Here is a 12,161-nt window from a genome sequence, read left to right as displayed (position 1 = left end):
GACAAAGCAGTTCATGCTCAACAATCCTCTCTGTGAAGAATTTTCACTTTGTGGCAATTTTAAACTGATGACCCCTCATCACTAACATCTCGATCAGAGGAACTAGTCTTTTCATATTTAAACTCTCAAACCTCTTCAAAATTGAAAAACCACCATTAAACCTTCTCTTAGCCTTCTCTGCTCCAGTGGACATCATCCATGAATTTCAAGTCACTCCTCATAATTATTTAATACCTCCACAATACCTTCATCGTCCACAGGTTGTCTCCTTCATTCCTCGCTCTTGAAATATTGTCTTTACTTTTTATTTGTTTATAAAAGCCCTTAAAAGCCCTAGTAGAGTGATGTGGCTATACTAATAAAGGTAATATAAATCTCTCCTCTCTTCTGTGGACAATTGCAACTGCATATAAGGCTTATTACATAATATTTAACTATTATATCTATTCTTGTTCAGTTTTAAGGAGGTGCACCAAGGCTGAAAATTGGATAACCTTCTGCATTCCTATACCAGTATAAGATGGCCTATGGTACTCACCTTCTGAATGCCATGTTCAAATGCTTTTTGTGCAAGTCTGCCAGGACCTTCCACAGTCTTTCCATCATCATTTGGACCCCAGCTTGCACTATAAATATCCACATGCTGTGGGTTGAACCCAATTGAAGTGGCTTCAATTGCGTCAGTTACTATTCCATCCAGCATTCTGATGCCTACAGGAAAGTGCAGATGTCAAAATTAGTGAACTAGTGATATTAGCCTGAAATTTATCTTTAATTAAAATACATCAGTTTATGTGGAAAATTCACCAGCCATAAACTGCTAATAAGACATGAACTGGAAGCAGAATATTCAAGCAATATTCAACCTATAAGAGGTTGAAATTATAACGATGTCATCAGATAAACCTTTGTCCAACCCAGCACATTTTAAAAGTTTATGCTTCTGGCAGTTATGTGTCACTACAGAGCTTTGAAACTTCAACATTCAGTGCTATAGAGTGATAATTGTAAGTTTACATCCAGAATGCCAATCGTGACAAGTTCCTGTCCTCAGCCATATGATGGTAGGTGTTTGCCCTCATGAAAGGAGGAAAATTGGAGAGAGAGTCATGCTGGACACTGCCAAGTGATTCACTGCAATCAACTTAATAGCAGCAGCCTGGGAGTAGATCACCTGTCTGAGCTTTCATTCAGGGAGTGATGCACGACAAGGGGATAATTAAAATAAGAGGGTGGTGGAGTAGATAGAGTATAAAATAACTTACAAATAGAATGTTCTCTTCTAGTTAAGTATTAATAAATCTGGAAATTACTCAGCTATGTTAGTGTACAAATGTATATCATGTTTATCACTTTAAGCACTATGAGATGTTTTACTACATTTATGGCACTATATAAATGCAAGCTATGGAAGGAGGCTTTGTGGCTCTACCTCTGAGCCAGGAGCACTAGGTTCAAGCCCCACTCCAGGACTTGTAGGTATTGACCCTACCTCTGAGCCAGGAGCATTAGGCTCAAGCCCCGCTTGAGGAGGACTTTTTAGCCATGGAAAGAGTGTTCAAACAGGCTGATAATCAGCCTACTACTTCTTCCAGTAGTTTCCCCACTATCCCCCAAAAGGGAAAGAATGTGTGAAGATGAAATGCAAGCTGTTGTTGCTTCCATCACATTCATGGGATCAGAGGCTTGGCTATGATGCCTAAATTAGGCCAATCCTCTGTGTAGTATAGAAGAGTGAGAAGTGGTCTCCTTGGAAGATCAGTCATGATTGTATAGAATGGACCAGGCCTGATGGGCCATATGGTCATCTCCTGCTCCTGTTTATTATGTTCTTATTTTTTTCTCAGCTATTTAAAGTGAGATGTTAAACCATTACAATACTGGTAAGTCTACTAATGTTTATTATTTTCCATGCGTGACTACAGTGGTTAAGGTATTGTGCATGCAAATGTTGTACAGGGGTAAATTAACAATGGTTTATTTTACTGGACTATGAATCCAAAGTTCAAATCCCACCTTGGAAGCTGAGGAATTTAAATTCAGTTAATTAAATAGAAATCTAGGGCGACACTTTCCCCCCTTTGGGGGGGAAGTGCGGGAGCGGGCGCGAGCGGGCGCGAGCGGGCAGGCTTCTGATCGGCGCCCTCGGTCGGGGGTGCACCGCCATTTTACATGGGTGGGCCAGTTAAGGCCCACCCAGCGTGATGTACATCAGGAAGCGTTATGTGCTCCCTGTGCGGGCGGGATTCCCTCAGCTGGGAGTGCGCTCTTTTGCGCACGTGCGTGCGAATGAGCGCACAGATCTTCCTAAGGCAAAGTGCTGCCTCAGGGAGATCAGATCCGATTTAAAATTTGAATAAAGATTAGAAAAAAATTCCCTGCCATGTCCCCTCATGTGACACCGACACATGAATTGGGACATGCCCATAACTTTTATTGTGAAATATTCTGCATTTTTAAAATCACTCATGAAACCTCATCCCGTCTGTGGATGAGGTTTCATGTTTTTTCACAAGCCCGCCTGGGATCCCAGCCTGCCCGTCAACCTTAAGGATGGACGGGCAAGTCTATTAATGAATTCAATTGGTTTTTTAATGGCCTTAATAGGCTGTTGACAGGTTGGTGGGCGCACAGCTGAGTCGGATGCATGCCTGCCAAACTGACAATCTAAATGATGCGGGGTGACATCAAGACGCATGCCCAACGTTTCCCTGCGTCATTTTATGCGTCAGCGAGCGGGCCCCACACCAGCTCGCCGAACGGAAGATGCTGGCCTAGTTTCAGTAAGGGTGACCACGTAACTGTCGGACTGTTGTTAAAAATCCATCTGCTTCAATAATGTCCTTTAGGGAAGTAAATCTCCCATCTTTATCTGATCTGGTCTATTTGTGGTTACGGTTCTACAGCAATGTGGTTGGCTTTTCACAATTCCCTGAAATGGCCTAACAAGTTATTCAGTTATCAAGAAGGTGGCCATTAGGGATGGGCGATAAATGCTGACTTACCAGAAATGTCCACATCACATAAATGAGTAAAAACTAAGTTACAGGTAGAAAATTGATAGGCACCAATTTGAATTATTGCACTGTTAGTTAGTCAGATGGAGTACAATAATCTTTAAATTGTTGTTCACACGTTTATCAGAAACAATTGTTACTGTACAAGGTGACAAAATACATGTATTGCTTAGTTCTTCCAACTGTTACAATCCCTGTTGGGAAACTGGAAACCAAAATAACCAAGTTTACTGAATAACCCCCCAAATGACGCAATTACCAACAAGATCCCACTTTCTATAGCTTCTACTTTAACACAAATAAGAACCAATGCAAATTACACATGGATTAACAGGTAAATGATACTTCAAATAAACAGGTAAGTTGCACTTTAAATAGATGATACAACAAAGATACATCTTCCAAACAAGCATAAGCATTCGCATTACTCTGCACAAACGTGGCACTACTTAACTACACAGTTCTATAATATGCTGTTCTTTATTCATGAAGAGTAGATTAGGGGTCCTATAAAAAACAGCTTTCACCTTTGAGTTTCACAGGTATGATTATCATCAGCAAGGCACACTTCATAAATCCTCTCTCCCTCAAGCCAAGAAATTGGTTTTTCATTGACTTCCTGTGTGGAGTAGGCAACACACATGAAATGCACTTCCAAAGACATTGATGTCAAAGCTTGCTCCAAATTTCAGCCTAGTGCTCCATTTTCATTTAACCGGCAACTTGCATTTGCCATACCAACGTCACTGGTGAGGGCCTTTGCATTGTCAGCTGCAGGGAGATCTTATCTCTTTTTAGGGCTTTATGGACAGAATTTTCCCTTAATGAGACTAAGTGCGGTGATGGACACTTTCGGCAACGCCTACCCCACTGTCTGGAATGGCAGGAATTGGCACCTGATTCTGCACTTGGAGGGTCAATAATTATGCAAAGGTGTATATCGGTCCAAGTCACTTAGTGGGCCAGGAGCTGATTCATCCGCCCACCATCAGCTGGTGGGTTTGAAGGTCTGGGCGCCATATTTATAGGCCAATCCAACACAATCTCTCTCTCTCCAGCCCACCAGAGATGTCTGGCAGTCAGAAAAGGAAGGCCAAGAGCCTGAAGAAGAAAGTAGCACCTCGCTTCATACAGCAGGCCCTTCAGGCCTTGATCAGAAGGGCACAGATGTAAAGGCACGCGCTCTGGCATGCGCTCTATCCCAGGGATGGCTGCAGGAAGCACAACAGCCTCACCTCTCTGGCCTGGGAGACTGTTGAAGTGCAGGTCAGTGAGGCTGGCAACTGTGCCTGAAATGCTACCCAGTGCAGGAAGAGGATGAATGATTTCATCTGCTCTGCCAGGGTAAGTCATCCTTCAACTCCCTCCAATATCAAACTCTCGTCATGGCATCATGCATTCAAACGGCTACTCTCTTCAGGGACCTCACACAACCATTCGTGGGGGACACATACCAACACTCATTCTCTCACCGAGACTTTCACATCACCACCATCCCATCTAGCATGTTGCTTACATTCCATCCTCTGACCTTTCTGGGGAGGGCTCACCACACACAGGGGTCATGTATCTCTGCTCCATCCCTTCTCATCACATGTCTTTCTTTCTTCTTCAAACAGGCCAATCTGGCACACAACAAGCACAAGAAATTGGAAACCAGGGAGGGACGATCGACATCATTGCCCTCACTGAGCTTGAGGAGGCTGCAGCTCAGCTGGCTGGGGAAGACGGGGATCGCTCCTGTGGGGAAGGGGAGACCGGCCTCTCCCAGCAACCTAGTACTGATCACAGCTTCATCACCTCATCAAATCCTGACATTCACAGTGAGTCACATGCAGTCTTATCCAGCTCATGCTCATTAACTGAAACTCTCTTTTCTAGGCACCAGCAGATCGACGCCCCCAAGCCAGTCCAGCACCAGTGCGAGCCCCATGACTTCCGAGGATGGAGTTCCAGAAGAACCGCCACAGCACTCACACGCACCCTTCAGGAGCTCAGAGCCACCCACATTGGTGGGGCACAACTCGGGCTTTCACCGTTGAGGAAATGCATCTAGGTTGATTACAGAACCTGTGTTTAAATAGTAACGTCAAATTGCTAACATGGATAAAAACAATTTCCAAATTCAACATAGTTGATAGGGGCAAGATGAAATAAGGTGGGAAGAGGCTCATGTGGAACACAAACAGGCATAAACCTGCTGAGGTCAACCTCAGTTGAACTCGCCTCCACACTCGCGTGTGATTTCAGGGAGATGTGTTTAAATATTTTTTGGAAATGTGTGATGTAAGCATTTCTAAACCTTCTTCCTCAAGGAACATCATTGAGTGAGGGCAGCCCATCAGCATTGATATTCTAGCAGCATTTGTGTCTCCTCAGTAGTAGTGTCAGAAGAAAAAACATGCACGGGGGAGGAAATCCCTAGGCATGTCCACATCTCAGTTGCAGCAGTTTTTGCATCATTAGATGGCGGCAAAGACTTCAAGTCTTCTCTCGTATCGCTCTTGTTCCTCAGTGGACTCTCAGTTCCCAGGCTGAGCTCACTCACAGGCCCCATGGACCAAAGCAAAGATCATGGCCTGGCAATTCATGAGGTCAGAACGTGCAAGTGTGAATGTGGGACTTGGTCTCGCTGCATGTGGGTGGACATCCCCTGAGTTGAAAGAAAATGGCACTGAGGGCTAGGAGAGATGTGGCCATATTCCCTCACTTAGCTTTACTCTTCCTGGAACTTGTCAGCAATTAATGTATCACGGGCATGTCTCCCATGTCTTCCTTCCTCCATGGGCGTGATAGTGCTCATACGGACCCTCAGCAGCCTCATTAGACTCCTGGGTCTCCAGATCTTCATCCTCCAATGAGCTCTCATCCTCCTCCAGTTCATCCTCTGACAGGGATTCACCTCTTTGCATTGTCAGATTGTGAAGGGTGCATCACATTGCGGTGATGGGGGAAACCCTGTCGGGAGTGTTTTGTAGTGAGCCACCCACTTTTAGGGTGATGCACCGGTACCATCAGTCAGTGTTTCAGTGGGTACCCCTTATCCTCAAGCAGCCAAACCTGCAGATGTGATGGTCCCTCGAAAATCTCAGGTACCTGAGAGTGACTCAGGATGTGGGAACCATGGCAACTCCCAGGGTATCATACATAAATATGCAGTATATGCTCTTGGTGATCACACACCAGTTGTACATTGATGGAATGATAGCCCTTGCTGTTTATAAACATTGGGGCCTGCTGCCATGGAGCCTGTATAGCCACATGGATACAGTCTACTGCACCCTGCACTCTTGGAGAGCCTGAGATGGCGGCAAAGCTGATGAATCTTGCAGCCTGGCTATCTTCATTCAGAGCAAACCTGACATAATGATGGGCCTTCCTGTAAAAGGCGTCTGTGATTTCCTCTATGCATCGATGTTTTGCGGATTGTGAGTTGCCGCACAGGTCACCTGTTAATCCTTGGAAAGAACCAGAGGCCAAGAAATTGAGTGCTGTGATCACCTTCAAAGCCACTGGCAGGGGATACCCTTCAACTCCATGTGGCATCAGATCTTCACAAAGAATGTGGCGTATGTGATGTACCAGAGTTCAGAACAAGCCTGGACGTGCACAGCATTGCCTCTCACTCATTTGTAAACAAGATACTCTTCTACAATAAACCCTAGGTCTGACAAGTCACCCCAGTTATCTGGGTCTCTCCTCCTGTTCATGCTGTGGCTCTGCTTGACCATGTCCCTCTTGCTGGAGCTGCGCATAGAGTCACCTCTCCCTCCTTTGCCTCCTCCATTGCATTAGGCCCCTGACAAAGGCAGCATTGAGCCCTGGATCCATATCTGTTTTTGCCTTCCCTCTAAAAGGAAACATTACTCTTGAGATGCAGTGACTGTGATGTGAAGCCACTGAGTTCTGAGTAGCCCTTTAACAGAGCTAATGAAGCCATTGGCTTTCAGTGGCTTGCCCCACAAGGAGATCTTCCTCCTTTCTTTCTAAGCAGATTCCTGCCCACTCCTGTGGCAACAGGAATTAGAGGGTGACCCCAGAAAGGCTCCCCTCGTGTTTGCCCTTCCCCCGACTGCCATTCAACAGCCTTCCCTCCCTATTGCCCCTCTCGTGTTCACCAACCCCACCCTTGCCTCACAGGCCACCCTTGGTTGAAGTGCTAGTTTCAGAAAGTGAAGGCCTGCATGAGGACCACAGCATAACGGTGTTCCTCCAGGCAACGTAGGCAAAGAGCAGGACAGACCAACATTACAGCCCCAGCAGTGATGTTCTTTGCAACAAGACCAGGGCAGCACTATAGCAGGTAAGCTATGTACGTTCCACTCACTTTGAAGTTACCAGTGAACTGAGGTGCGACTTGTGCATGCCACCCCTTTTCAAATGGGTAAGAGGCTGGCATCATTTCCCACTGGTGTGATGCAAGATTGGAAAGCCTGACAAGATTCCGATGAGCAGCAGATTTAATAAACATTCATGAGATGTTAATGAATGCAAATGACATTCATGCCACTAGTCGTTGGGATATCCAGCCCATCATAAACACACCATCGGGAGAATTGCAAGCTGCTTTTACGACAGCTTTTTGCCTGCAGCTGGATTTTCTGCTTCCGCCCGCCATGAAACCCGCCGCGGGCGGGATGGGAGAATTCCACCCTATCAGACATATGCAATTTCAAACTGAGAGGAAGGCAAGTAACCTGTCCTATCTATTCTGCTTTTGAACAGGACCTGGCTAATAGGTGGTGAAGAAATCACTTTGGGGTAACTCATATTATTTTTCCTTCTCTTTTTTCCTCTTGGAAAGGACTTTGATGTGCCATGTGGTGAGGCTTGGGCGTGACATTGCATTTGAACAGCAATATACTGTTCTATTACGTGCCCTCGGTTTAGTGCTTTGAAAGCTGTCTCTGTGAACAATAGAACTAGATGCTGGCTCTCAGGCTGATATTTGAAAATGAGTAAAGCAAATCCACTTCATGCATAGGCAGCACCACTGGTATATCGGCTGCTTTCTCCACTGCCACTGCCATCTAGATTTGTAAGAAGGATGTTATAGCTCCCTATATTAAATGTTCATGAAGGATCAAGCTGATCTCCTTCAGGCTGAGTTAATCCTTGCGGCTTTTTGATGATTAGATAAGATCAACTTGCTGTTTGTTTCTCATTGATTCCAGTAATATCTGATCACTGTTACAGGACAGGAGCGGGGTGCTGTAGTGGGGGTGGGGGGGGGGGGGGGGGGGGGGGGGGGGGTTGGGGGGTGGGGGGGGGTGGAATTTAAACCGCACTAATTTCTCCTCTCACCGCTCTTCCATAAACAGAAAGGAGTGTAGATTTGTGTCCCTCTTTATAAGCAGTGTGGCGTATTTCCCAAACCCTTGATTTTGGTGTGATCCAATTTTCTATTAATAATCCTGCAGCAAACTCGAGATAAGATGAACTAAAAAAGGGTTAGTTTATTGCACACATTCAAACTGTGAAAGGAGGGTTGCAATGTCACATACATAGTTAGACAGTAAAGAGAGGGAAAGAAAAAGAAAGATTTACAATACAGGGACCACAGAGAAACTAAATATTTGTTCACGTGGGTTCCAGAATCCAGAATCAAAGTCCAATGAGATATTCCATCACAGAGGTCGGCAGGTTGAAAACCAATGTTGTAGAATTTACTTTTCCAGTGGTGTTGATTTCACACAATGAGATAGGTACGCAGAGATGAATCAATCTTATAGGCAATGACACAGAACTTCCAACAGAAGCAGTGTAGATGGGGGCTAGGTATTCCACCTGGGTAGAGCTTCTTGTCTGTGAGGTTACTAATTAGAAAGTAACAGCAGACTAAGCTATGCAGTTCAGCAAGGTAACATAACTTGTTCAAAGGCCCATCTTACATGACTCCCGCCTCTCCACCGTCTTTGACAAAGGATGTGTATCCATCTTCCAAAGACCATTAAGTTTTTCAGCTGTTAGTATTGAAAGGAAGGTTGTGGGGCCTTTGTCTTAGCAGACAATCCATCTCCTTCTAGCCAGACTGGGTTAGTAAATGCAGATGGCATTTGTATAGTTCTCTTCGAAGTTGGGCTGTACAATCCACAGGTGGTCATTAGTGGATCCTCAGAGATAACGAGGTACAAGTTTTCTCAAAACTACCAAGTAGCTTTTCTTCAGGGGTCACAGACATAGTTCAGCTATTTTAAAGGCCTTTGTTCAGTTTTTAAATTTTAGAAATAGCAATGAGCATTTCTATATTTATTGTATAAAAATATAGTGTGAGGCCTTAGGCCTTTGCATCACCAACTTAATCTGGTCTAGAAAAAAGTCCGCACTTGAATATCAGGGCAAGATTTCCAAGAAAATCTAGAAATGGCAGCAGAACTTTTTAATTATTATTATCCTGTATCTGAAAGATTTCTACAGTGGTCCAGTTTGTTTATCTCTTTTCTTCTACTTCCAATATTCTCTCCTTGTGTTTCAGTTCCACACAAGAATATGCACTTGTGCTTGCATACAGTTGCACAGGTGCTGGTGACCTTGGGTGTTTTGGTCCAAGCTGTCATTCTTCATATTGACGCTTTCAGCGAATATTGCCAGTTGCTGCGTTATGACAACACAACTAAATCCAAACTCTCCTCTTCCAGTGCCCTTCACCATAAGGCCTTACAGAATGCCAACCAGGAGTTGGAATCTTAATTGATTTATGGAGTGGGTACGGATAGGTTCAGTAGAATGGTGCCAGAAACAAATTGTGACAAGAGCAGAGAGGGTTACGTGATAATCCAATAGAGATGTTCAAAATTTTGAAGGGATTTTGATAAGGTTAATAGGAAAAAACATTTCTACTGGTTAAGAAACTGGTTAGTCTAGGATATATGTTTAAGCTCACCATCAAAATAATGAATGGAGAGGTTAGGAGAATTTTTTAGTGCAGAGTATCCTAAGGATTATGGCCTACTGGAAATAGAATCCATAATTAGCTTTAGAAAAGAACGAGGATAAATACTTGGAAAATAATAATTTTAAAAGTTTTTGGCGAGGCAAAGAAAATGAGACGAAGTAGAGGGCATCTTCAGAATGCCAGTATAGATATGATGGACTGATTTACAGACTGCAGTTAAAATTCTGGGATACAATGCTAACTGCCAGATCTAAATTCAGAGAGGGAGTAAGTTTGTTCGGTTTTTCTTGCTCACTTTAATCTTACCCCCTCTTTAGCCATTTCATTCCCTAGAAATAGACTCAGAAACTTCTCTTTAGCTCAAAGGATTGAATAGTCAGTTCTTCCACAACCATTCTGTTGACAATGTCATTCTATTCCTTCACTGCCCTATTTTAGATTGTGTTTTCACTTGTGTAAGTGTTTGCCAACTCTGGATTCAATGCCCACTCCAGCTATCCAGAGAAGATTAGCGGTAGGCCTTCTCCTTGAACCACAATAGTGTTTGTGGTGATAGCACTCACACAATAGTGCTGGATAGGAAATTCCATAACTGTGGAACAATAACATGCAGAGTCAGTGATATATGTCCAAGTCAGGGTGGTGTTTAACATAGAGATGAAATTGGAGATGACTATGTTCTCATGTTATTGTTTCCCTTGCTCTTCTCAATGGAAAACATTCCAAGCCTGGGAGGTGCATTTGAGGTAGCTTTGTGCATCCTGTAGATAGTGCAGGCTGTAGCCACGTATGCTGCCTGTGACAGAGGGTGGATACTTAGTGCAGTGATAGAGGCACCAATCAAGAAGATTATTTTGTCTGCGTAAAGTGCTCCATCTAGCAGCCTAGACAATAACAAACTAATTCCAACTCTAATGACACTAGCTTTCAAATTCAGGCATGACTTCTGGCTGTACCAGTAGGTCAGAATCTCAGCTTTTGCAAAAAAGATTTAGTGTCTATTTTATTCTGTACGAAAGAGGAAATATATAACAATATTGTTATATAAACACTTAACTCAAATAGTTAATGTCTCTTATTAAAATACCAAAAGCAAGAATTTAATAGCAGCTTATTAAGTCTTTATACTGTTATGAATGCAAGACTTTTATAAGATGGTTATATTTAAACTGTCTCCTTTAATTCAAAGTGAAGTGGAATAGTGAGGGAAGTGACCTCCTATGGGACCTGCCCTGAGACAAGCACATGTGGCCTCATACTAAGTTTGCCTGCAGACAAGACCATATAACCTGGTTGCCATGGGACAGGGGAGGAGTTTGAAGTAAGGTGAAATCTTTAATACTTTAACATAAAGGAGAAGGCAGCTGTTCTTGTTGCTTGCAGGCTCACAAGCTCCCAGGGGCAGTCAGACTAAGAGTTCTGGGGATCTTCTATGGTGCTGCTATGCCAGGCAGAAGAAAAGGACTGGTTTTGAGTTAACCGCCAAGTGGACGGCTGGTAAGGGTGGAACTTATGTTTGAGGAAACAAGGATTATGAAGACCGCAGGATTACCACAAGGCATCTTGAAAGAGGAAGCCCATTCTATTATGTTCAAAGAACTGAGTGAAGGGGTTTTCTTTAAAAGGACACTGGATGTTTCACCTTGGTGAAGCAGGGAGAAGAGACCTTGTTGGAGCCAGGAGGAGCTTTGGACTTTAATTACAAGATGATGGAGTGGATCTTATTGGGTGCCATGGTCTCTGTGTCCCCCAGCTAAAATGTCATAGAGGGGCCTACCCATTATGCTGATGGCTGTCCCGGGGCTGTTTAACTCTTGAAGCAGTGTTAATTGGCTTAAGGCGAGTCTTCCATCCCCAAAAGGAAGCCTCCAACTTACCACACACCAGCCCATGCAGCTAAAGATGCCAGGCTACCAGCTTGGGGTGGGTCTCCTCTGTGGGTAAAAATGGGACTAAGGCAGGAAGAGGCCCTTAAGTGGCTATTAATTAGCCACTCAAGAGCCTCAATAAGCCCAAGGGCTGGTGGGTCACCCGACACCTCCATGGTCCCTTGCCAAATTTGAGACATGTTAATGCAGGTGGGCGGGAAGTGGACAGGCCGCACTGCATTTTAAGTGCCCCTCCATCTTCAAACCTGCCAGTGTAATATATAAACATGGCATGGGGTTTTTTGATTGAGTTAAGGAGCTAACTGGGGAATACCTTTTCTGTAATTTAGTGTATAATGTTGCTTACTAAGTAATGTTTAG

At 44.1% G+C, this 12,161-nt stretch overlaps 1 protein-coding gene across 1 annotated transcript in view; it reads right to left on the bottom strand.

Moving 5' to 3' along the window:
* The window catches only part of pcsk1 (proprotein convertase subtilisin/kexin type 1), a 130,307-nt gene that overhangs the window by 57,673 nt on the left and 60,473 nt on the right, over positions 1 to 12,161 (bottom strand). The window contains exon 7 of the mRNA XM_041187073.1: positions 539 to 711. Within this exon, the coding sequence (XP_041043007.1) occupies positions 539 to 711 (173 nt within the window). The remainder of the gene's footprint in view (positions 1 to 538; positions 712 to 12,161) is intronic.

This window comes from Carcharodon carcharias, chromosome 4 (assembly GCF_017639515.1).
Source record: "Carcharodon carcharias isolate sCarCar2 chromosome 4, sCarCar2.pri, whole genome shotgun sequence".
Classification (NCBI taxonomy): domain Eukaryota; kingdom Metazoa; phylum Chordata; class Chondrichthyes; order Lamniformes; family Lamnidae; genus Carcharodon; species Carcharodon carcharias.
This window is presented reverse-complemented; position numbering and strand designations above follow the sequence as displayed.